At 36.6% G+C, this 26,056-nt stretch overlaps 1 protein-coding gene across 17 annotated transcripts in view; it reads left to right on the top strand.

The window, feature by feature from the left end:
* The window catches only part of LOC106883520 (rap1 GTPase-activating protein 1), a 411,187-nt gene that overhangs the window by 333,228 nt on the left and 51,903 nt on the right, over positions 1-26,056 (top strand). For all 17 annotated transcript variants that reach the window (XM_089342809.1, XM_089342816.1, XM_089342819.1 and 14 more), the window contains 10 exons: positions 3,643-3,736; positions 8,719-8,793; positions 11,366-11,551; positions 18,707-18,802; positions 19,623-19,676; positions 21,694-21,846; positions 22,603-22,706; positions 23,291-23,366; positions 24,750-24,803; positions 25,636-25,719. In XM_089342809.1, coding sequence (XP_089198935.1) covers positions 3,643-3,736; positions 8,719-8,793; positions 11,366-11,551; positions 18,707-18,802; positions 19,623-19,676; positions 21,694-21,846; positions 22,603-22,706; positions 23,291-23,366; positions 24,750-24,803; positions 25,636-25,719 — 976 coding nt within the window. The remainder of the gene's footprint in view (positions 1-3,642; positions 3,737-8,718; positions 8,794-11,365; positions 11,552-18,706; positions 18,803-19,622; positions 19,677-21,693; positions 21,847-22,602; positions 22,707-23,290; positions 23,367-24,749; positions 24,804-25,635; positions 25,720-26,056) is intronic.

The following is a 26,056-nucleotide window of genomic DNA, read 5'->3' as shown; positions in this document are numbered from 1 at the left end:
GAATATTTTGGGGCCTGATATGACTGGTTTAAATTCTCAAGGGTAGAATATCCTGGCATGTCTTTGTGGCACAAAACACAAGTTCAGGTTTTGCTTTCCCAGAATCCTGCTGCATGTAAAAAAAAAAAAAAAAAAAGAACATTACATGATTTATTGTAAAATATGTAATTAATTGTTTGCATAATTAAATTTCATGGGGAAACGATCAAAGACGAAAGAAGGAACCAAACAAGGGATCACGAAAACTAAAACCTTAATTTCTTATTATATTTCCGTTTACAGGGGTGAAACATGTTAAGAAGACCCTAATAAGTTGTCTGCACATATCATGCGTAACTAACCACAACTAGCATTAACGGGGCCAGGGGTCTGGGGATGCGGTTTTGAGTAAGTTTCTTCAGACTAGTTTAGTATCCAACTTATAGAATCCAGCTGTGTCTGTTAACGGGAGAGATTTCGGTATCAAATCACCAAAGAAATTGTTAGGAAAGCTTTACATTGAACCTTACAGGTTGCTAAACTCTCTGCTTTCGTTTGCTTTCTTATCACGCCATGGGAAAAGGTCAGAAATACAAACAGGAAAAAACAAAAAGAAACCAAAATGTTATACATACTGGTGGTGGTGGTGGTGGTGGTGGTGGTGGTGGTGGTGGTGGCGGTGGCGGTGGTGGCGGTGGTGGCGGTGGTGAATATATTATGTATTAAGGATACAAATTCATTAATGTGTGTATGTGTATGCATATATAGAGAGATTTAAATGTTTGCATGTGTACATACATATGTATGTAGTTAAATGTGTTATAGCAGTAGAAATCATCATTTAATGTCCACTTTCCGTGCTGGTATGGGTTGGACAGTTTGACTTAGGACTGGCAAGAGTAAAAGAGAGTATTCTTAAATATATTTTTCCTTCCCTCTCTTTCACTTTTTCTCCCTTTCTCCCCCCTCGCCCCCCCTCTCTCTCTCTCTCTTTACAGGACAATAAATATAATTAAAGTTATTAAAATTTCAGAAAGTGTTTTTCATAAATTACAATCATTTGTGCTTTCTTCTTAAATATTTAAAATTTTTACGCATAAATATTTATTTACTGTAAAATTATAATGTTTGAGGCTTTTCACTATTTTAAACTAATTCAATTATTGCTGTGTTCTGATGAAGTTTTTCCACAGAGGGTTTTAATTATTGCTTCTTGATGCCTGTTAATGTCTTCCAATAAATTTAGTCCAAGTTTATCATTTTATTAGTGTTTACAGAATCAAAACTATTATTTGCACCAAGTTAGCAATGAGAAACAAGTTAATTGAGAGATGACAACTCCTGTTTCACATACACACACACACACTTTTATGTATATATATATATATATATATATATATATATATATACACATATACACATATGTACATGTTACTTGAATCACATTCTATCTACTAGTATTGTTTAACCACAAGTCAATCCTAACTGAGCAGGCTTGTGAGTAAAGGTAATCCCCCCATGACCACCCCATTATATTGTTTCATAATTCTGTAGAATTACATTCATCTAATGTATTCGTCCATCCTCCTTTTTTCTTATCTATATATAAATATAAAACTGTGTGGTTCAAAGGAAATTTGGCTGCTATCTCTAGCTGGTTGAGCAGCCAAGTAGGGGCTCCTTCTATAAGCTTTCATCTCCTTTCCTGTAGAGAAAGGATGTAATGACTGTTCCAAATTTAATTACTTGTTATATTGCTCAGGATATTTGCATAACCTTCTGCTTTCCTGGTTTTCCATTTGCTTCAATGTCAGTCTAAAGGTCAAATCGATTCACAACGATTTCAAATTATCAAGTTGCAGCAGTTGTGGCCTGGCTTTGTGGGTAAGGAGTTTGGTCTGCGACCACGTGGTTACAGGTTCCATCTCATTGTGTGGCACCGGGAGCAAGTGTCTTCTACCATTCACCATCTTGACTTGGTGAATGCTTTGAGTGGAATCTGCTTGTGGAAAACCATGTCATTTATGACTTTATATATAAACACATATATACACACACACACTTCTTGACCACAGCTCTCCTGTGCCCATAACTGCCCCTCTTGCTCCCAATACAGTTTTGGCATTTTATCTCGTGTTTTTTCACCCCCACCCCCAATTGTTTTGTTAGAAGGGGCTGCACAGCATCTCTGACCATTTTTTCAGGTCTCTAGTTAGGGAGGAAGTTGTCTTTTGATTGGAGACCTGGCCTGAATGCCTGCTCCAGTAGGGGCTGAAAGGGCCAGGAGCAGACACAGTCACTTGGCTGAGCTCACCACATACAAATCATGTTGAGCCATGGTCAACGTAGCAGATGCTTTTTCCAATTAGCTTTGCAGTGGGATTGAACCCCCAAGACCATCTACTTACAAAACAAACTTCTTAAGCACGCAGTCACATTGCCACGGCAACCGAACATTGCTTCCCATGAACTGTGAATGGTACAAAAATTGAAGCGAGAAGGACAAAACCTCAAGGCAAAGATAACGACCACCCGGCTGAGGTTTTTTTAAATTCTTATCACAGTGTCATGGCTTTATCACATCATTTTAAACATTCAGGTTATCAAAATCCCCCCCAAAAAAAAAGATGGCAGTAGCAGTAGCAGCGGTAGTAATTGCTGATAGTGGAGGTGCATGACTTAGTGGTTAGGGTGTTGGACTCATGATTGTATGTATATATATATATATATATAATTTGTGAGTATATGCATATATACGTACACACACACACACACACATACATACACACAATCAATCAATCAGTCAATCAATCAATCAATCAATCAAAGGATGAGAGCTGGAAATGTTTAGTGTAGAAGACATGTAGCAGTGCTCAAATAATTTGAACTTAAAACTCTGAAATCTTTATCCAGGACCAGGTTAATTGGGTAAAAAGTGGCTGTAAAAGAAATCCAGGTGAGCTGATATGGAGATAAGAATGCAGATAAACACAATTATTTTGGGGGTGTATAAACCAAGATACACATAACTAAATATATTCAGAAGATAAATACATGTACATGCATATATATATATATAAGATAGATAGATAGATACATACATAAATAAAAAGATAGATAAATAGACAGACAGCTGGATGGACGGACAGACAGATAAATACATAGACAAATATATTTACATTGACCATTATATATTTATCTTTACTGGTTGAGGTAGGGGGTATTGCCCATAGCCTTTGCAGTCTCTCTGAGACCAGTGAGAGATTGATGTTATGTTTAAACTATTGCTGGTCAACATCTGCAGGAAGGACATGACCAAGGAAAAGATTCCAGAGGGATGAAGCTCTGAGGAGGAAGGAACGGTTAGTGTTTGGGCACACCAGGAGTGTATATTTGTGCATGTGTGTCTCTGTATTTGCCTGTATCTGTGTATATTGGTGTAAGCACATGTCATGTTGTCTCTCTCTCTCTTTATATTGAAATGTAAATTAGATGGTTAATAAATACTGGTGAAGCACTCAAAGACAGTGCTTCAGCATGGGCACAGCCTACCCATCAAAAACTAGCTTTAAAAAAAAAAGTATAAAAATCCCTTTGTTTCCCTTTCTTTCTTTGTTGTTGAATTTGGTTTATTTTTAAAACTGTTTTTGTTATTTGTTTCAGGAAACACACCATGGATGGTCAATTATACTGTGAACCACACTTTCCTCATGACTCGGTCAGTTCACCATCCTCTCTCACAAATGATAAGGACAAGGTAACTATTACTCTCCTCATTTTCATTAACTTTTCTCGTTTATTCAATAATTAACATGATATATAATACCAGTTATATTCTGGGGTTGGTGTAATCAAACTCCACTTCTACCACCACCACCCGTACTAAAATCACTGGCTTTCTCCCTATTTGGAAACCTTGTCATCACAGATTCTTTATTTTACATTTTATTGTTGTTTATCTGGCCTCAGATTAGCCATGAATAAACAAGCCTATGGTCAGTGTCATTCCAGTTCTGTATATATATGTATATATACACAAATATACAAAAAAACAACACTCATTATTATATTAGGAGATTCTACACACATTTTAACACTTTAAAGTATACTTATATATATATATAAACCCATGCTAGCATGGAAAGCGGACGTTAAACGATGATGATGATGATATATATAAGGTTGAGGAGGGTATTGGATTTAACCAAACCCCGGAGGATACAGGTAATACCGAGTAAGTGCTGTATACCGATTAGTTAGCCCCAGTCGTTGTATGAACAGGATTGGGGATTATAGGTCGTGTATTAGCGTGTGTATATGTAAATATATAAAAACAAAAAGATAAAGAGAGCAAAGGTAAGGTTGAAGAATTTTATGGATAGAGTCTTACAGCTGTTTCTGGGAAGATCCAGTACTTCCCTTCATCGGAGACAGAAAAAATAAAGTTATCTATTATTATATCTATAGGCGGATATTTTTAGTATGAAGTGGTAAAGAGTATGATGTGCTGAAAAAAGAGAGAACAGTACTCGAAGAGTAGTTTCATTCCAGTGGTAAATATCCGTGTAGAAATTTGTGCAGATTAATCCTTGTGTGAATAATCCGGAAATTTATATTTACATATATATATATATATATATACACACATAATTCTATACATTGATCTAAAACACCAGGATTACTAAAGGAAGACCGGAATTTCAGAGAAGAGAAAACCAAAAGCTCTCATGATGTTCATTGAAAGATTTTATTTCCGATATTCGCATTTGAAAAATCATCTCCGGTTAATCGTTGAGAGGATGTTGGTGTTGCGTTGGCGGAGGTTTGCCCTCCCTGAGTGCTCTTGTTATTTATTAATTCAATAGAAACAGACTGCAATCCCATCATATATATATATATATATATACACACACATATATAATTAATTAATAATAGGATGAATTCTTTTATAAGAATTTATCAAGTTGCTAGCGTGAAAAAACCCTCATACAGGAAAAATCCATCATTTATTCCCCAAAATATATTTGTGTCGCCTTTTTTTGCATTGTAAATGTTTCTAGTTTCAAGTGTCTTTCAACCTACCTCCAGATATTCCAACCATGCCCATCATGTGAAATAGAAAAAGTCAAATGACCTGGGACCCTGAAACCTTTGATGTCAAGGGCAAAAGGTTTCCCACACCGACTCCTTCCCCCCTCCCCCACTCCTCTCTGCCCCGGCTCCACCCTCTCAGCTTGCTTTTTTTTGACCAGGTCAAGAACCAAGAGTGTGAGAATTCAACAGTTCGGCTTGAAGCATCCTCACTTTATTATTAAAACTAACAATCCCCCCCCCCCCCGGTCACCGAAATGAAATGTAAGACTACTTAAGGAATTGTATTTATTGTCTGTTCTGAGAGCAGTGCCACTGCTGTAGTGGGGTCGGCTGTCTCATGGCCAAACTGTCAACTCTCTGTTGTCTTATGTAAAAAAAAAAGGAAAAAAAAGCAAAAGAAAACCCCAGCTTTTAATGAAATGGAGGGATGTAAGCACTTGTGTGCTTCGTGCTCAGTGTTGTCTCACTTGTGAAGTGGAAGATGAAGTCATTCGAAGAAGCTGTGTGAACAGAAGCACAACCATAGCAGTTGCTGTTGTTATTGTTGTGGTAGTAGAAGTAGTAGTAGTAGTAGTAGTAGTATGTGATATGGTCACCACCCAATAAGGTGGACTGTCTGTCAGATATATGTATATATATATAGAATATCTGGTTATCGAGAGGAGAGATGACCTCGGTCAGATTGAGGGTATAAGCGGGTGAGTTGCAAGTTATTAAGAGAGGAAGCAACTATGGATATAAAACAAGTTTGCGGAGCTGGTTTGCATCAAGGCTGGTTTCTCTCTTTTCTCCAAAGACACAGCATTTGTGGTAACATGATCTGAAACAGTCGTTAAGGTGTTGACTGCATTAAAAATGTAGATTTTTACCGAAACACCTGAAGGAAACGTCATAAGAAGCAGGGATTATCTCATTTGATACTACAGAACAGGTAAATGGTAAATATTTATTTCTTTTAAGGCATGGCTCTGTGGATAAGAAGTTTGCTTCAAGGCTAAGTGAAATAGGCAGTGACCCAGCATGGCCACAGTCCATTGAATGAAGTGAGTAAAAAAAAAGTAAGAGACAATAGTGACCAGTGGTCAAGTGAATAGATGCATTACTTTGGGCTGTTTCCATTAATCCCCGAGGTCTTAGAACAAGAGAAATGGTTTCGTAGTTGTTAGAGATTAAATAAATGGTTCTGCCTTTCCATTCTGATAATAGAAAAAAGAATTAAGACCAGAAAGATGTGAGAGATTTGTCTGACAGTTGTTAAGTTAAACAGATAAATAAGTAAACGGAGATAAGTCTGTCTAGACAATAGACGTAAAAAAAAAAAAATAATAATAATACTAATGGTAATTGTATCTCCAAGTCGTTAATTTACTAATGTAATCAATTCATTTAACAATGTGTTCATTATTGATTGCAGGCCACTAATTGAATTGATGATGGCTTAAGTTTTCTTCTTTGTTATTTGGAGAAGAGATTAGGAAACCAGATTCTACGAAAAGATTTTATTGTTTTTCTTTGTTGCATTTCAGAGAATATTTATCATATCTTCCAAACACCAGATCAACGATGACAAATTCATTTCACTAAATTCTTCATTATTTTCAAAATCAATTGAAACAAACGCAGAATATTTTAACAGAAATATGGTAACAAAAGGGTTAAAGGGATCTAAATGAAAACCTTTTGTCAAAACAACCTGTCTCGTCAGAAATGTGTTATCAAAAACATTAAACTGTTGACTGATCAATGTTGGAAATTATGTAATATTATTTATGGCTGCATTTTCTGGTGGAATCCAATGTACTTCTCTGGTGCTGGTGCCACTGCACCCAGTTACACTATATAAAGTATCTGGTATTGGGACAAGCCTTAGAAACCATCCCCAAAATGGAATGTTTCGAAGGAGCTGTCACCCTCCCCCCCCCCCCCTGACTGTTAGAAGGCCAGTGACACTGAACACAGAACTGTCCAACCCATTGTATACAATGGACCTGACAATGATGATGATGGTGGTGACGGCAATGGAAACAATTACTCTTACAAGTTTTAATTGTACATGTAATATGTCTCTTGTTCAGTATTATTCTAATTTGGTTATTTCTGTTGTTTTGTGTGTTCATTATGAAATATGTTTGTTGTTTTGAAGACAAGAAGTGTTTTTATAACCCTTTAAGTTGCAAAGTTATTTTCTTTGTAACAACTACAATGTTCATTGCACTGAATTGATCTGGAAGTTCATTATGGACTGTTAACGAAGTTAGAATGATAATGAGTTGATGATGTATATATAATTAAGGTTTGCTTTGTAATAATAATAGAAGCCACAGAGCTTTAGTTACCAGTGTCTGGTTAAATGTGTATAATTTAGTAGTGGTAGTAGTAGCAACAGCAGTAGTAGTAATAAGGCTTTACAAAAGAGGGTTTACTAAAAACGTTGGGGACAGAAGAGGACCATGTGGGGGTTAGATAAATGGAAAAAGTAGAAAAATGGTGATGATATAAATTCTAATATAAATTCCTTGAAAGAGTGAGCTCTTTCAAGGAATTTATCTTAGAATTTGTGTCTTTAATAGAGAGAGATTTCCTAGGGCTGCTCAAGAAAACCCCACAAAACCTCTAGGGCAAGTGCCCTCTTCACATCATTTTCCTTCAATTTACAGACACACATGCTTATGGGGTAGGCCTGTTCACTGGGACTAATCTTGGAACATTCATCCACCTTTTAACAAAATTGCTGGGAAAGTGTGGGTAGAATAATAATAATAATAATCTCTTCTACTGTAGGCACAAGGCTTGAAATTTTGTGGGGAGGGGACTCATTGATTATTTTGACCCCAGTGTTTCACTGGTACTTATTTTATCAACCCTGAAAGGATGAAAGGCAAAGTCAACCATGACAGAATTTGAACTCAGAATATAGTGACGAGTAAAATGCCTCTAAGCATTTCGTCCACCATAATAATAATAATAATAATAATAACAACAATACATTGTAGTAGAAAGTAAAATAGTAAAACAACAACAACAAAAAGAGAAACAAAAAGAAGCTATTAAAGTGGGGGGAAGTACTTTTTCAACGATGGTACTTTCTACTTAACTGTTCTTATCAAACTAACCAGAGACTATTAATTAACTAATTGGCTACCACTTTCAGTAAATAAAATAACTGCATTGTTAGTTTATACCATGAATGGAATATGAGGTTGTTGTTATTGTGCCTTAATTAGTCTTCATAGTCTCTCTATTTTCCTCTGGCCTCTCCAACAACAACGACAACAACCCATTGGCGAGCTGGCAGAATCGTTAGCACACCAGGCATAATGCTTAGTGGTATTTCGCCCGTTGCTACGTTCTGAGTTCAAATTTCACCGAGGTCGACTTTACCTTTCATCCTTTCGGGGTCAATGAAATAAGTACCAGTTACGCACAAGGGTTGATGTAATTGACTCGTCCCCTCCCTTGAACTTGCTGGCCATGTGCCAAACATTATTATTATTATTGTTGTTGTTGTTATGATTTTCATTATCTCTGACTCTTGTGAACTTTACTGCTTATGACTACCACAATAAATACACTGTGTGTTTATAAGTTTGTGAAAATTCATTTGCAATTACAATCATTTATTTTTTTGCTCTCTTTTTTCCCCAGATGTTTGAGTTGTTGGAGAGAATGCAGAGTGACAGAATAGACAACCAAAGGTGTGACATGTCTACATTTCACAAGGTAAGTCTTAAGCCTCCATCATTTACCTTCCTTTATTTCATTAATATCCTATTGAGACGGGACTTGCAAGGTGTGCCTTTCATGCTGGACTCTCCATTTAATTGTATTAATGCTCTGTTGTACTCACCTAAAATACACATCTTTATCTACTGATGGCCTCACAAACCCATTTGAATATATCTCAGTTGAAAGACTCTTGAGGTAGTAAAGGTGACACACAAGTGGCATAATGTCAGAATTAGCACCATTTGCTGAATGGTTTCAATGTTAACCTCTCCTCACATCCGCCTTGTCTGTTTTAGTCATCTTCACCAATGACAGTCCATCACAAGTTTCTTCCCGTTTTATCTACTCGACACATCCATTTATTCATCTGTTTCCGCATCATTTATTGCAAAAGATGAGTAGCTATCATTTGTATCGCAGTTCACTGAAATATTCTCTAATTAAAACTATATAAAGGGCAGAGAATAGAACACTGAAGAGGTTGGGCCCCACTTAAAAGTTAACCACACTCTTATGAATATGAACAAGTTAGTTTTGTTTTTAACATGTCTGTATGTGGGAGTGTGTGGAGAAGGAGAAAATGCAAATTTGACAATCTTTATAAAGGACAAACCTATACCAGTTACATGCTGTGATTGGATAGTTTAATGTTTTATATATAGATTTATATGTAGATTTATATAATGTGTGTTTGTGTGTAAGGTCACATGCACACACATATAAACAAAGGAGGAATATTTCGTATTGGAGTGGCCTTCCTCCTTGAATGTATATCAAATTATTTCTTGCTTTATTTTCATTCGACTCCACTATCGAAAAGAATAACTGTTAGATATATATATATGCATATGTGCAATGAAAATTGTATTTCACTCACGGTCACTTGAGATTTAAGAAAAAAAAAACCACTATGATTCCCAAGAACAAATCTGGTCAGGACGATGCTTATGTTGGACGTAAGTGGCAGTCTCAGAGAAAAGCTGCCAGACAAACAATATCGTCCTTCATCGAACTTCACAAGAGGAATTACGAAATTGTGTTGAGCGAGTTTTTAAAAGTCAGCATTTATTTATTTATTTGTCTATTGTTAATTTCTTAATTTGTTTTGATTGTTATTTTGTTTTGTTTTCTTGATATAATTTTAATTTCAATTGGACATATATTTATATATATATATATATATATATATATATATATATAAAATATACAAGAATAAGGGCAGGGAATCGTCAATTAATAATAGAATTAATAATTAACAATTTTGCCAAGTAGTTCAGTATGAAAAAACTTTTATCAGTAAAACCATTTATCATCATAAATATACAGGGATTAGCATTGAGTTGCTTCTCCAACATACTGAAAATTTAGAAATAGCAGTCAAAGAACTACTGATTCTAAACTACAAATTTTTCTCTAAATGGATGGCGATATTTATGGCACACATAGAACAAAAACCGGAGGGAAAAGCATAAACAAAACAAGTCTTTAGTTAATTGGATACGATCGTTTCATGGTTAAGAGAATGAAAATTCCTCTATTCCAAAATCTTCAGTCCAATATTCTGATAAATTTGAAAGTGTCTCTTTTTTGTTCTATGTGTGCCATAAATATCGCCATCCGTTTAGAGAAAAATTTGTAGTTTAGAATCAGTAGTTCTTTGACTGCTATTTCTAAATTTTCATTATGTTGGAGAAGCAACTCAATGCTAATCCCTGTATATTTATGATTATATATATATATATATATATATATATATATATATATATATATATATATATATATATGAGAAAAAAGGGTAATTGTGCTGGTAAACAAATTAGATACAATAAATATATCGAATATATTAAATATGATATATTCGATATGTTTATTGCATTTGATTTGTTCATCCCCATAATTGCTTCTAGATCCACTTAACCTAATCCCTCTTATAGCCGTTCTTTACCCTGTGGAATCGGTCTCTTGTAAAGATATCAGAGTTTAAGTTTGAATCTTTTGAGCACTTCTAAGTGTTGTCTTTTTAGAGAATCTCTGGCTCTCATCTCTGAACTATGTACATATATATATGTGTGTGTGTGTCTGATGATGGCTTAGCTGGCTAAAACTTCAAAGTCACTGTCAACAATATTCTTGTTTAAGAATAATAAATTTGTGCTCTACAAAAGTATAGAGTGACCCATCAGATTGATGTAAAATTGCTTTTATTAAAACGGAACCTAAACACACACACACACACATTATGTGTGTGTGTAAATTGTCATTAATGCAAACAAATGGAGGAATAGAAGAAACGGAAGCTGGAAATGCATAGAGAATATATTAGAATTAACCAGAATTTTAATTTTATTTTCATATATATATATGTATTTTTGTAATCACAAAATAACCTAACTCTTTGTTCTTGGAAACTACATTGATCGTGTATATATATATATTTGTATATGCAAGCATGTTTGTATACATAGATACACAAGCGTGTATGTATATGATATATATATATATATATATATATATATATATATATATATATCATATATTATGTAAAATATATTTTCTTCTACTGCAGAGGGCATCCAACAACAACACGCCAACATCCAACAGCTCTAACCATATATCCACTGGAGCAGGTAACAAACTCCAGTCTCCGTCACTTGGAGACATGTCTCACACATCCAACAACAGCAACAGTTGTAGTATGAGTAGTAGTAACAGCACGCCTGTTCCAGACAACCAAAAATCCAGAAAGGAAGGGGTAAGTACGACGACATTGTTGCTCTTCGTTGCATTTGTCTCTTTTTTAGTCTTTAAAATTCGATTCCAACAATGGTGGGTCTTTTTTTTTATCACAGAAAAAAAAAAAAGACAACTATTAAACAGGATGTTTAAAATCAATTGTTAAATTGCCATCAAACAACAACTGCAGCAACAACAAAAGTTTGGGATTGGTACTAAACAAAGTTGTAATTTAAAGTGTTGAGTGGAGTGGAGTGGAGTGGAGTGGATGAGTGTGGTTGGAGGGGAGGTGGAGGAGGGAAGGCATTACAAGAAACTCAACAACAAATTGTCTGTTTTATTTGCCAGCAGTAGTTGGGGGGGGGGGGGTTAGTTTTTTTTCTTTTCGTGTTTTTCATTGGATTTTCCCCGCAAAAGAATTACCATCTCTTTTGTGATGTTACTAACTGTTGACGAAGAACGATTGTAATCATCAAAAATATGACGTATAAATATAAAGAAGCACATATTTGTATATACATGATGGAAAACACACTCACACACATGCACACACACACACACACACACACACACACACACACACACACACACAAGGTGTTTGGGCTAAATTTGACTGTTTGCTTGAAAGAAAAGAAAGCAACATCCCATCCCAAAATGTAAAGAATTAAAGAATCATATCATATCAACTAAATTATGGTTGGGAGGTAACAATTTGCTCAAAGTCTTTTCCATTCTTCCCGAGCATCAAACTAATACACCTGCTTGCTGTTCCTTCACCTGTCTTCGTCTTTTGTTTTCTGTAAATTTGAACCTTATATACATAACCGATGCTGGTGTGTCTACGTCCCCATAACTAAGCAATTCAGCAAAAGAGATCGATAGAATAAGTGCTAGGCTTACAAAGAATAAATTTTGGGGGTCGATTGTTCAACTAAAGGCGGTGTTCCAGCATGGCCGCAGTCAAATGACTGAAACAAATAGAAGAGTATATATATATATATATATAAAGACTAGTGCTAAATCTATTTTCCATTTCCTTCATCAATTATTATCTCAACTAATCCTGTGGAATTCCTGATAGATCGTGGGGAAATATATCCCAACCTTGAATGACACCAGGTAGCCAGCAACTGTGGATGTACTTTACTCAACACACTCATTGACATATACCCATTACACACACACACACACACACACACACACACACACACATGCATGGAAATAGATACTCTTGAAGCAAAAGTAGTGTGTGTTTGTGTGTGTATATATATATTCACATACACACACACACATGCATATGCACACACAACATTCTGTTTAATATTCAGTGTCAAGATTAAGTAGAAATTATATATGTTAGTGTAAAAAATAATAAACAAAAGGAAAAAAAAAATGTGCAAAACTCTTATAAAAAGTCAGTCCCTTCTGTGAGTGAAACAATAGAATTGAAGGCAGCTGGTGATGGTGATGGTGTGTGTGTGTGTGTGTGTTGGCAAGTAGTAAATCCAAGACGTCACCCAAGTTGGATAGAGTATTTCATTGTGAGGAAGAAAAGCCTGTCATTGTGGTCAGAACTCTCTAATTGGAAAAAGATTGAGGTAACGTTAGAACTGTTAATTATTATCATTATTGTTATTATCCTCCTCCTCCTCCTCATCATTATTATTATTATTATTATTAAGGTGGCAAGCTGACAGAATCGTTAGCATGGTGGACAAAATGCTACTGTGTCTGTTTTAGCAGGGATTTTACGGCTAGATGCCCTTCCTAACACCAACCACTCCGCAGAAAACACAATGCACTGCCTGGTCCAGGAATTGAACCCATGGTCTAGTAATCACAAGTGCAATACCAGGCCATGAGCCTATATAATACATAATGCAAAAATACCTGCAGACTGCAATTACCAATAAAAATGTTTCTATGTGGCCTGATATCAAATGCTCCATGGTTTGATGTTTTGGGTCCCCTGTCTTAGGCCACATCTAAAGAGAGGTTACCCCCAACCTCAGTTAACACTCATAAACATACTCCTGCCTCTGGCCCACTGGCACGCTGTCTCCTCTCTCTGCCTTTTTCACTGGTACTATAATGGCCTCTGCTCTTTGAAAGCTGGCTTTTAAACAACAATAAGCAACCACCTTTGTCTAGCAATTCCTTCAATCATCTCAGTTGAATGAGGCTTTACCATTCTCTACAGTATACGTGAGACCCTTCCATATTTATATACACATATCATTATTCATACAAATTTCACATTCAGCTTCTATGTCTCCTTGTATTATATACACCCAAGCACTCCTTGTATTATATACACCCAAGCACTCCTTGTATTATATACACCCAAGCACTCCTTGTATTATTCCTCATTTTGTTAAGAATTTAAGCAAAGTAAGGCAGGTGTTTATTTTGCTGCGTGGGTTTTACTCTTTTTAAAATGCTGGTTGTCAGTCTGGGACGCACAGAAGTGTGTGTGTGTGCGCGCGCAAATGTGTGCATACCAGTGAGTCTTTGTTGCTCTATTTCCTTTCTAAACCTTGCATGTGCATATGTCTATATATATCTATATATGTGCGTTTGTATAGAGATATGTGTATAGCTGCTGTCTTCTGACAGTCATACCCGTCATACAAAAGTCATACCCGTCATACAAAAGTCATACCCGTCATACAAAAGTCATACCCGTCATACAAGAGTGACACTGCAACAAGCAGGTGCTCTTCTTCCTGTTTTTTTGAAATGGATTTATCTCGTTAATGAGTGGGCAACCGCAAGGATGAGTCAGTGACTGGAAGTGAGGACATTAACGAAATCTCTCTGCCCCCTCCCCTTATACGTAGACGCTTGCAGTGTTAATTGATCATCTCAGATCTGTAACCTTTTTGATTCCTTCTTTGTTTACTACATCAAAGTGACCCCCAATGTGTATGTGTGTGTGTGTGTAAAGTCAACACTGTGTTATTAAGAAGAAGGAGTGTCAACCTAGTTTATGAGACACTGGGGTGGGTACAGAGAAGTGTTTACTCTGGCTGCATGTGTTTGTGTGGGTGTAGGAAGAAAGACACTGCAGTTTCTGGTTGTATATACACATGAACATACGGCCATTTAATTTATACACACACACACACAATCTAAACCATAGATGAAATAGTTTCATCAATTGTATATCCTGGATTTCAGCTGCATAGAATTCTGCATTGTACTCTTCTGTGTTGGATTACTACTATGTGATCTGATAGCCAGGTTCACTAGAAGAGCTTTCTGTGATGGCCACATGATTCTCTGAATCTATAAATCTATTTATAGATAATGTGGTTGTGTGTCTGTGTGCTTATATTTCACTCACTGTGCCTCACCATTTAACCCATTAAATTCTTCCAATAGGTCATAATGTTATTAAACGGATCTGTGATAAATTTTGTTGTTGATAAAAGAAATATTGGTTTCCAGTGTTTTAACAGTTGTGGAATTTCTCTGGTATTTATACCTACACTACTCTTTGATCAGTTTGGAATCCTGTCACCAAATGGTGTCTTATTCCAAGATGTACACTGGAAAAAAAATTGCTAGAACATTTCATAATAAAAAACAAAAAGAATGCCTTGTGGTATTTAATCCTGCCAAGGTTAAGTTTTTCCTTTGTCCCTCAGGGTCCCATAAAATGATGCAACTCCATTCAAGGGTACTTGTGTTCCTTTGGGATTCTCAGCCAGGTTTCTTTTATCTTTTACTTGTTTCAGTCATTAGACTATGGCCATGCTGGGGCACTAGCATAAAAACTCTTGAGTATGAGTGAATGAATGATACAGCAAAACATTGTGTTATCACTCTTTAATCTTGACTAACACACACACACATCGTTTAATGACCCACTTGATGTTAATCTCTCCTCGTAAACTCTGTTGTCTCACTTCCTTTGTGGATGATAAGATGGGAGAATCTCCTTTAGCTTGTTGTTGCCAGTCTTCATTCTTTAAAGAAAAGGAACTTCATTAAAGACACTTCAGAATCCCCCCAAAAATACTTCAACTCTGAACAATATATCACAGTCAAAGATATCTTCAACAGCTACTACTACTACTACTACTGCTGCTGCTGCTTACTTTTGTTGTGACAAACTGAAGCAGGGCTTGTATAGAGTCACTCGACATGCCCAAAATAGCTGCCAAATCTCCCTCAAATTATATCTTATCATCTTAAAAAGGAGAGGGCACGTATGCATGCAGGACATCCTTGATATCTAAGATCTTAAATAAAGACTGGACAGTCATGGCTGGATCCTTTTTCATCACAGTTTTGCCTGTTCAGTCACATCTGACCCATGGCTAAACGGCAACAATTGATATAGCAAACACAGATGAACATATCTGAACTGTTTACAAGTTTGTGTCCTATACACATCACTGCTCAGTGCTTCCAGTCTACATTTCATCTGCGGTGAGCTGCTGAATAGCACAACCAGTCACTTATGGGAAGATTGTAAGAGGGACCTGTTTCTTATGTCAGTTCACAGTGTCTGTGGCTTTCTGGTCTCTGCTGCTGATGAGGAGATAACCACTCCAAAATGCAAGCATCCAACAGTCTGCTTAAGGAATGCTATGGACTGACTTGGTGTATTCACACCTATTTGTTTACAGCAAGGATTTTCCTCCATGGCGAAATGCATTGAATTGCTTCCTTACAGGTTCAAATTGTGATTCAAACATATTTAAACTTCCAACAAGTTTAACTCAAAAAGTTTTGATCAATGGCAAGCTGTGGTAGTTAAACGTTTCTGAAGTGAAACGCAACAAGATCTAACTTGAGACCCCAAAGTTGTAAAGTAAACATTGTAATCACACAGTCATGCCTGACCTCGTTTTTTTTTTTTTTGATAAAGAAGGAAGTAGATGTCTCCTCCTTGTGAACAGTGTGTGCTTTAACGGATGTTGGTGTGAAGGAATCCGTTTTAGAATTGGAGTCTATTTTGGGCCTGAGGCACGACTGATTAAGGAACGGTGAGGGAGACACAAAATACAAATTAAAATATTAACACATGATGGATTTTTAACAAATTATTTGAAATGCAGCAGGTGGGTGAGTGTTTGTGTAGAGAGACAGACAGACAGACAGGAGGGAGAGAGAGAGAGAACTATACTATCAAGTGTGTCCTTCTTTCTTTAAGATGATAGTCTGTTCTCTAAGGGAGATTTAGCTACCGTTTCTTACGGATCAGCTGTCTGACATCATGACTTGCTCATTATCTCTCACATGCCTTAATGGTCATTATTATTAAAGCTCGTTAATAAAAAATTCAGCTTTTATTTATTTCCTTCTGCCAAATCTGGTTGCCACAGCATTACAGATTTCATCATTTTGTGCATCCATAGTTTTCGAAAGGAAATCATTTAACCATGCAGAACTCAAACTTAACGAGTTTAATAATCACAAATGTAATGACATCGGGAGATGTTTTAACGAGGACTCTGATGATAATTGCCTCAGTGGAAGCCGTGCAGTGGTTGTTATTGTTTGAGAGAAGCAGTGATGGTGATAGTATTTGCCTAAAAGCATAAATATTTTGATTTTCTAATTTAGTGAGACGCACCCCTGCGTGTGTGTGTGTGGTGCAGGTGCTGGGGTGCTCATGTGTCCTCCATATGAGCCGTATGAAGAAGCAATATGATCTCTGTGTGGCATTCATTACTCAAATGCTGTATGTGTCTACTTTTGGTATATTGGTGAAGTAGGGTAAAAGTTGAGAGCTGTATGTTTGAGGTGATGGGCAGGGGTGGAATGCCATGCAGGACATTCAGCATGGATGTGAGTGTGTGGGGAGGATGTCCTAATTAACCTCTTACACGATGTCCTCATTAACATGGGTTTGGTTGCTGTTTGCTGCAAATAATTTAAAGTTACAATAATAATAATAATAATAATAATAATGATGATGATGATAATAATAATAGTTTATTATTTTTTTGGGGGGGGAGGGGTAGTGTCAGCCCTGGTTCTTTCTACCCCCATTGATCAGGTTGGCACTGCAAGTCGCATTGGCACGCCATGTGTCTGTCTGTCTGTCTGTCTGTGCACAAGTCTCATTTTTTTTATTGGTGTCAGTCACTGCACTTTGGCCATGCTGGAGCACCACCTTTAGTCAAGCAAATCGGCACCAGGACTTATTCTTTGTAAGCCTAGTACTTATTCTATTGGTCTGTTTTGCCGAACCACTAAGTTACGGGGATGCAAACATACCAACATCAGTTGTCAAGCAATGGTGGGGAGGACAAACACACACACACACAAACCACAATACTAAATGCATTTTGGTTGGTGATTGTATTCAAAAAGAAAGCTGATGGCAGTCGCTTCCAAACAATTAATATGGTTTTTGTTATCTAATTTTTATTGAACAAACATCTAATTAAATACACTGATTAAGTGTTTCAAGTGATTGTCATCAAAATAATCCCCAAAATAGTTTGAGGGATTTAGTAAAATAATTAAATTCATTTCAATAAAGCTGCCGTCTTGAACCCAACAAAGAGGGTCTTACTTAAAATTAGGATCAAAGGTTTAATTTAGAATAGGGAGATTACAAGATATATAAGTTTATGTGCCTGGTGTATATAAAATAGATAGTTTTATATCGTGGCCCCAAGCACCATCTCAATTGGTTGATGTTAAAAGTGTGGAAGGAACATGTCGAGTTAAATCTCTCATCTTGTGCAGGTTGTGTTTAGTCATTCAGTAAAGAGTCAGTGGTAACAATACTTCAATACCACAATATATATGTGTGTGTGTGTATGTATATATATATATATATATATATATATATATATATACACACTCACACATACACATGGATGTATACATCCATGTGTATATATGTAAGTGTGTGTGCATATATATCTACATATATTTTTTCAGAAGTCACTTACAGCAATAAACAAATGGACAGAAAGACATGACTGATATATATACACACACACACATATACCTACATATATACACAACACATTCAAATTAACTTTTCCAGTCCAAAAGAGATTTTTAACCCAATATTTTCCTGGCTTTATTTGCTTCAAAATCCATTCTTACAAAAAGCAATTATTTCTCATTCTTTCAAAACTTATTATTTATTATGATGTCAACAATAATTCCAAATATCTTTTTTCTTTTTCTCTTTTTCCAGCAGCAGGATTTCTTTGATACCATCATGAACCTCCAGTCTCGTCGTATCGATGACCAACGTTGTCCTCTTCCTCAAACATTGACGCTTTCCTTACCTGTAATTATCTGCTTTACCTTTTTTCTTCTTACAATCTTCTTCTTCTTCTTCTTCTTCCATCTCTATTGGCTATTATTCTCTTATCACTGGTTTCGGTTGTCAGACTACGACCATGCTGGGGCACCACTTGAAAGATTTCTTTAGTTGACCAATCAACCCCAGTATTTCACTTTAAGCTGGATACTTATTTCGTCGATCTCTTTTCATTGAACCATCTCTCTTCATTTCATAAACATAAACAAACCAACACTGTTTGTCAAACAGTGAGAAACAAAGACACACACACACACACTAGGCTTCCACATAGTTTTGCATCAACCAAATTCCCTCTTGAGGCATTGGTTGGCCCATGGCTATTCTCAAAAATACCTACCCAAAGATGTTATTCTATAGAATTTATTATCTCCTCCACGACCCCTGTCTGTCTGTCTGTCTGTCCATCTCTCCCCCACTTCCTCCCTGCTGAAACAGACAGTGCAGCCTGGTGCTGTCTTCTGCCTTGCCAGACCCTGTCTAACCGTCCAACCCGATGCCAGCATTAAAAATGGACTTTAAATGATGTTGACGACACGTGTGTGTGTGTGTGATTTTGCTTGGAATTAGGCAAATGTGTCTGTTGATTGTCGGGCATAATTTTATGTGTGTGTGTGTGTGTGTGTGTGTGTGTGTGTGTGTGTGTGTCTGTATCTCTTTCTCTCTCTCTCTCTCTCTCTCTCTCTCTCTCTCTCTCCATCTCCTCCTCTCTCTCTATTTATCTGTCTGTTGTCATATTTAAAATTCTGTCCTTATTTCATAATTATATTCTCAATTTCTCTTTCAGCTCCAGGAACCAGAGGCAGAAGTCCCGAAACAGGATGAAGATATTGTCAGAGAGGTAATAAAACTATAAAACTTCACTTCTGCAATTCCTTTCACCACCACCACCTCCTACTCCTTCTCCTCTGCTCCCCCCTCCCATCCCCACCATCTTTCCATCAATTTTCTTTTTTTTTCCCTGAAATGTTGCAACAATTATTAAACAAGTGTGTTTGTATGGAATGGTTTCAATTAGTTTGTCTGCTGAGTGTTGGCAGTGGGTGGGTGGGTGGGGCGTACATGAGAGAAAGAAGCAGTTTGTCACCATTTTAGCTCACATGATGACAACATGGACACACATGGAAACACTTACGTACATGTGTGTGTGTGTGTGCATATACACATACAATCACACACCACACACTGCCTTGTGGGTTTGTCTCCAAAATTCTACTGATGAGGCCTTCTGATGATCAAAGCCTGTTGTAGAAAACACTTGTCCCAGGTGCTACATGGTGAGATGGGGTGCTCATATGTCCTCCATATGAGCCGTATGAAGAAGCAATATGATCTCTGTGTGGCATACATTACTCAAATGCTGTATGTGTCTATTTTTGGTGTATTGGTGAAGTAGGTTAAAAGTTGAGAGCTATATGTTTGAAGTGATGGGCAAGGATGGAATGTCATACACACACATATGATGAGCTTCTTTTAGTTTCCTTCTACTAAATCCGTTCACAGTCCAAGGCTGTAGCGGAAGATACTTAGCCAGAGTGCCGCACGGTGATATTGAACTCACAGCCATGTGGTTGCCAAACAAACACCTCAACCACACAGCCATGCTTGTGCCCCCTCCATCCATCACTTGGTGTCCCTGTTGGTGATGGTGCCATGTAAAAAACAGACATCCAGTCCACTCTGTAAAGTGGTTGGCATCAGGAAGAGCACCCAGCTGTAGAAACCAAGCCAAAACAGCTGGCTGGAGCCTAGTGCTTCTCTCTCTCCCCCACCGCCAGCCTGGTGCCAGCTCCTGTTGAACTGTCTAATACATGTCAGCATGTGAAACGGACATTAAATGGTGATGGTGATGTAAACCCACATGCGCAATTCATATGCGCATGATTTTTGTCAAGTGATATTGTCACTTGAATGACAGGAAATGAGATGAAATGAGTTTTGGTTGTTTTGGAAGGACTTTGAGGCAACAACTGTTGCCATTGTTTTGAGGATGGAGCACGAAAAACTGGTGATGATGCTGCAACACTATATGGAAAGCATGAAACAAAGATGGTGACGATGGTGGTGATGAAATGCAGTTCAACAGGGTCAGAGTGAGAGGAGATTGTTGTTTCACAGCGTCAGAGCATAAGAGAGTCTTGGTGAAAGTTTTATAATAAAATTTGTGTCATAAAATGGAATCCTAATCAGGTTAATTTTTGTGGCATCAGATTAAATATGGACATTTGGCATTTCATTCGGTTTTACACAAATGCACAGTTAGAAAATTGGAGATATGTTTTTGTTTTTTTTTCCAATGTACAAAGAGGATAACAAGATGTGTTTACATCTGTTTCTAGTTCTATCTTGAAAAGACTTAAAACCTGTAGGTTGTCTACTTTAAAATTAATTTTTCTAATACATAACTGCATTTGGCCATAAGTAGTTATTATTTAATCATGTCACTGACAAACATGCAATATGCAAATTGGTCTTGCTCTTTTGACTAAGTTTTGGTTTGTGGTGGACTTAAATAGCAATTTACTGTAAGTTCTCTTCATAGGTGGAAGAATGAAAGATGATTTGTCCACTGATGAGAAATGTCAGGGCAATTTCCTTCGTTTTTTTTTTCTATGTAGAAAGGGAATAACAAGATGCATTTACGTCTATTTACAGTTCTTTAGCAAAAGAGGATTTAAAACTTTAGTTTATACACTTTATCTTAGGTTTTCTAATATATTCTGTGCTGTGCCTAATATTTATTATTATTATTATTATTAGAAATCATCATTATTGGCAAACTTTTTAGTATTTAATTTTCAGTAAAATGAAACATTGTCTCTCCGTTGTTTAACAATGATTATTTTGTTGGTATTTAGATGCTGTCCAAACCTGGGCCTTACCCCATGATTGTTCAGATGCAAGCAAATGGTTACCGGCTGGAAGAAGCAAGCCTCAACCCTGGCAAGGTCAAGCTAGAGACTTCAAAGTTTGAAGATGCTAAAGTGTACCGCAAAGATTTTCGTGGTAAAGTAAGTGTTCCCGTTTTCTTTTCTTTTTTTGTTGTTGTTTTTGTTTTCTTATGTTTGGTGAGACAAAGAAGGGTCCATTACTGATGGTCCATTACAGAATGACATTGTAGGGTAAGTGTAAAAGGCCAGACCTAGCCAGGTAGAATATTTGGGCTGGATAGAGCGGAGTCAATCCTTTAACATTCGGCCTCCTCTGTCGATTCTAAAACTTATTTATTTACATTGTTTTTTTAATTAATCATTCATTATCTTCTAGCTTCAAGATTTCTATGATACATTGTATGTTTTAGAATGACATTGTAGGCTAGGTATGAGAGGTCAGATTTGGCCAGTTTGAACATAACATGGGTAGAATGTAAGCACTAGATACGGCTAATTCAACCCTTTAGAATTCAAATTACTCTGTCAAATGTAACACTTGATGTGATTGTTTATTTTTAGAATGACATTGTAGGGTTTGTGTGAGAGGCCAGATGTGGCTGGTTTGAAGATAAAACAGACGCAGTATTTGGGCCAGATATGGCTGGGTTCAAATGCTAAATGGTTAATCCATTACTTGGTTTTGGGGCCCTTAAATGGAATTGCTTCTGTTGTAAATCTTCAGATCAAGGTTTTCAGCCTGGGGATAAATTCTATGCACAAGTAACAGTTGAACACTGGGGTCGATGTAATCAACTCGTCCCCTCGCCCAAAATTGCTGGCTTTGTGCCAAAATTTGAAACCATTATTATTATTATTTTGTTTATTTATTTTCAGGAACATATTAATTACATAATGTATGATGAAACCATTGGACCAATTGTGATGTCAATAAAGTTAGAAAATATGTCTTCATCAGAACAGATTTACATTATATTAAGGTAAAGAAAAATCTCTTTAATTACTGTTTATTTAATTAACAGAATCTGCTCCAGGACCCACCTCCCACCCATATATTCCCAATTTGAATCAGAATCATTAACTTCTCCAGAACTTTTTTCTTCTTTTCCTCCGCCTCATCATCATCATCATCATCATTATTAAATTGACCCCTGAACTTGACTTTTACTTTTTATTGACCCCAGAAGAGCAAACCTGAAGTCATCCTTGGCGGGATTTGAACTTGTAACCCAAAGTGTTGTCACTTGATATCACAAGTCTTTTGTCTGCTCTTCTCTCCATCCTGTTTGAGCACAGAATGAATGTCACACCTTCCTCTTGCCAACATCCACAGAACTTGTTGTTTATTTTATTTGTGAGCCTGAGTCAGCTTACTCAAAGTCAGGTTTGGGATTGACTAGGTTGATTGACCTTTGACCCCATCATCTTGGGGGGGGGGGCATCCATGTTGACTGACCTTTGACCCTGGACGCAATTTCAGTTAGATTTATTTGAGTTTCATCTTCTGTTAATTTATTGATTCTGTCACTGTTTGTTGATTGATTGCTCTATTGATCTTTTATAGGACACGGCAGTTTACAAAACGGAAACTCGTTCAGTTCAATAAAAATGATAATCCGACACCACAGAGTCTAGCAAGGGTAAATATGGACCCTTTCCTTCGATTTTAGATTCATTAATTTTCTTTCACAATGTTGGTGTTGTTGGTGTTGTGAACTTGATCAAAAGTGATTCCATATATCGTGAATATAATAAAAGTTGACAATTTTTTTTTTTTATCTTAGATTTTTTTTTGTAAACAAATAATACAATATTACATAAGCATTTTATTATGTTTCTTTCTTTTCTGGAAACTCGACGCGTACCGGCAGCTGATGGCTCACGGACCAGCACCGGGCCACAGACCACTACTTCGAGCAGCACTGTCATAGGGTGTGAATTTAGAGTGATTTGGCTTCTATTTCTAGCCTTGTGAACGACTGTATTCAGTAGATATACCTTTGTGGGCATATCAGGCGCACTTAGTCCCAAAACATATCATGGGCCCTATGCAAAGTCGGGCCTACCATAAGCTTTAATATACTAAAAAACCTATTTTCCTCAATATGCCGAAGTTGGGAGACGTTTAATGTCTGCGTAAACCCAAAAGGTTTATCAAAGTTGTCTCCCTTGTGTTGAGAAAACGTTTTGAGATTAGCTTTTTTTTTAAGATGGTTTAAAATTGATTTGTGAAACAACAAAATTACTGAGCGGTGTAGCATTCATTAAAATTAAAATACTTTATTAACGAGCCATGATAAGTTCACACACACACACAGTCTCTCTCTCTCTCTCTCTCTGTCACGCACGCACATATACACTCTCTTACGCATTCTCTATCTCTCACACACTCTCTCTCTCTCTCTCTCTATCGATCACATATTTAAACATTTCTGGCAATTTTAGACTAAATAGAATGACTGCTGCTGCTGTTTCCACAAGTTTGTCGTTTTAACGAAACACTATCAATGGTGTAAAAATGGCTGGTAAATCACAATTTGATTAAAAACAATACCAATTGTGGAAAATCTGATTTCTATGTATTTATTTTAAAAAGAAATTGCTTCCTACATTTTACAGGGTGAAAAACCATTCTCACTCTCTCCTTCCTTTTTGTCCCGTCTCACTTGACAATTCTACTAGAATTGGTAAAATGTAGTTTAATATCAACAGGCTGTAGAGATGTTAGCTGGGGAGAATTTTTAATCACCGCAAGATTAAGCCGTTCCGACCATAACCGTCTTGTCTTTACGGTGATATCCATTCCACCGTATTCTTCTTATAGAGGAGCAAGAGTCGATACGAACAAGATTTGGTTGCCGTGTTTCGTATGTTGAGAAACCACCAGGAGGCGCTCTCGTTGACAGTTATGCATTTAGTAGCAAAGGGGAATAACTCTTACCTGTATATTCTCCAACTCTAACTTATTTTAGAATCTTTTCAGGTTTTTTATTTTTACTTATCGATCTGTTTATTTATTTCAGGCCCTTCTTGATGAAATAAATGTTGAAAGGGTTTCACCTTCCTTATCACTCAAGGTAAGTCTCAATATGTTTCCATCTTTAATTACCGGTATTTTCTTTCCTCTTTCTCTCTCTCTATTTCCACTCACACACTTTAGGTAATGCAGTGGAGTAAAAAGGTTGATTTTAGAATCAACAGTTCCCAGTCTTAGGGTGCACAACTTAAACTGGAAGACGCAATACAACTTTGAAATGGTCACAAATTCAAAATCTTTTACTGTTTGAAATATCTGGGAAAACGTTCCTGAATATATTAAACAGTGAGAGAGATTAGGTATGAGAGCCACAACACAGCATTTACTGGAGGTTTTATTATGTTATACTATAAGAAATTCTACATACAATGTTCAGTAACATTCACTAGAGAGGTATGAGGTCCACAACACAACATTTACTGAAAACCCAAAACAGAAATATTTTCCAAAGAAAAGTATTAGCCATTCACTTTGCTCTGCTATATTGTTGTTGTTGTTGTCTTGCAAATCCACTCTCAAGACTTTGGTTGGACTGTCGCTGTAGTAGAAGACCCTTGCCTAAGGTGCTACACAGTGGAACCAAACCCAGAACCATGTGGTTGGGAAGCAAACTTCTTACCACACAGCCTTGCCTGTGCCTATAACCTGAGAGTTTTGGAGAAATATATTGTTATCGCTTGATGCTTCCAGTTTTATATGGGGTCATCCGTTTATTGAATCAAGATATGTTTGAAGATTTAATGGGAAGAGAGGTTGCTATTGCCGTAAAGTCTTTTAGCCAAATGTTTGGTCTGGAGTTGGAAATAGTGACAGATGGACAAACAGTCAGACATGTCTTATAATTCCTATTTGAACTTCTTTTTTTTATACAGGCATCTGACCTAATCATGGATTATGATGAACATGTTTTATGTACTACTTATAAGTTTGGCATCATTTACCAACGTTTTGGCCAGGTGAGATCATTTTGCAAATATTTTCTGAATGATTTTAAAGGGTTTATTTATATATACACACACACACATATATATACACACATACATACACACACACACACACACATATATATATATACCAATAGGTAGATAAGTTTGGTGAAGCAAGGATTTAGAACTCAAATCATGAGTATATATAATTTCTACCGATTATTGACCCTTTAGCATTTAAACCAGTCTTATCCAGCTGAAATATTCTTTCTGTTTTGTGTTCAAACTGGCCAGATCCAGTCTCTCGCACCTACCCTACAATGTCTTTCTAAAAATAAACAATCACATCATCGAAATCTCAAAGCTA

This window comes from Octopus bimaculoides, chromosome 26 (genome assembly GCF_046866305.1).
Source record: "Octopus bimaculoides isolate indiv1 chromosome 26, ASM4686630v1, whole genome shotgun sequence".
NCBI classification, from domain to species: Eukaryota; Metazoa; Mollusca; class Cephalopoda; order Octopoda; family Octopodidae; genus Octopus; species Octopus bimaculoides.
This window is presented reverse-complemented; position numbering and strand designations above follow the sequence as displayed.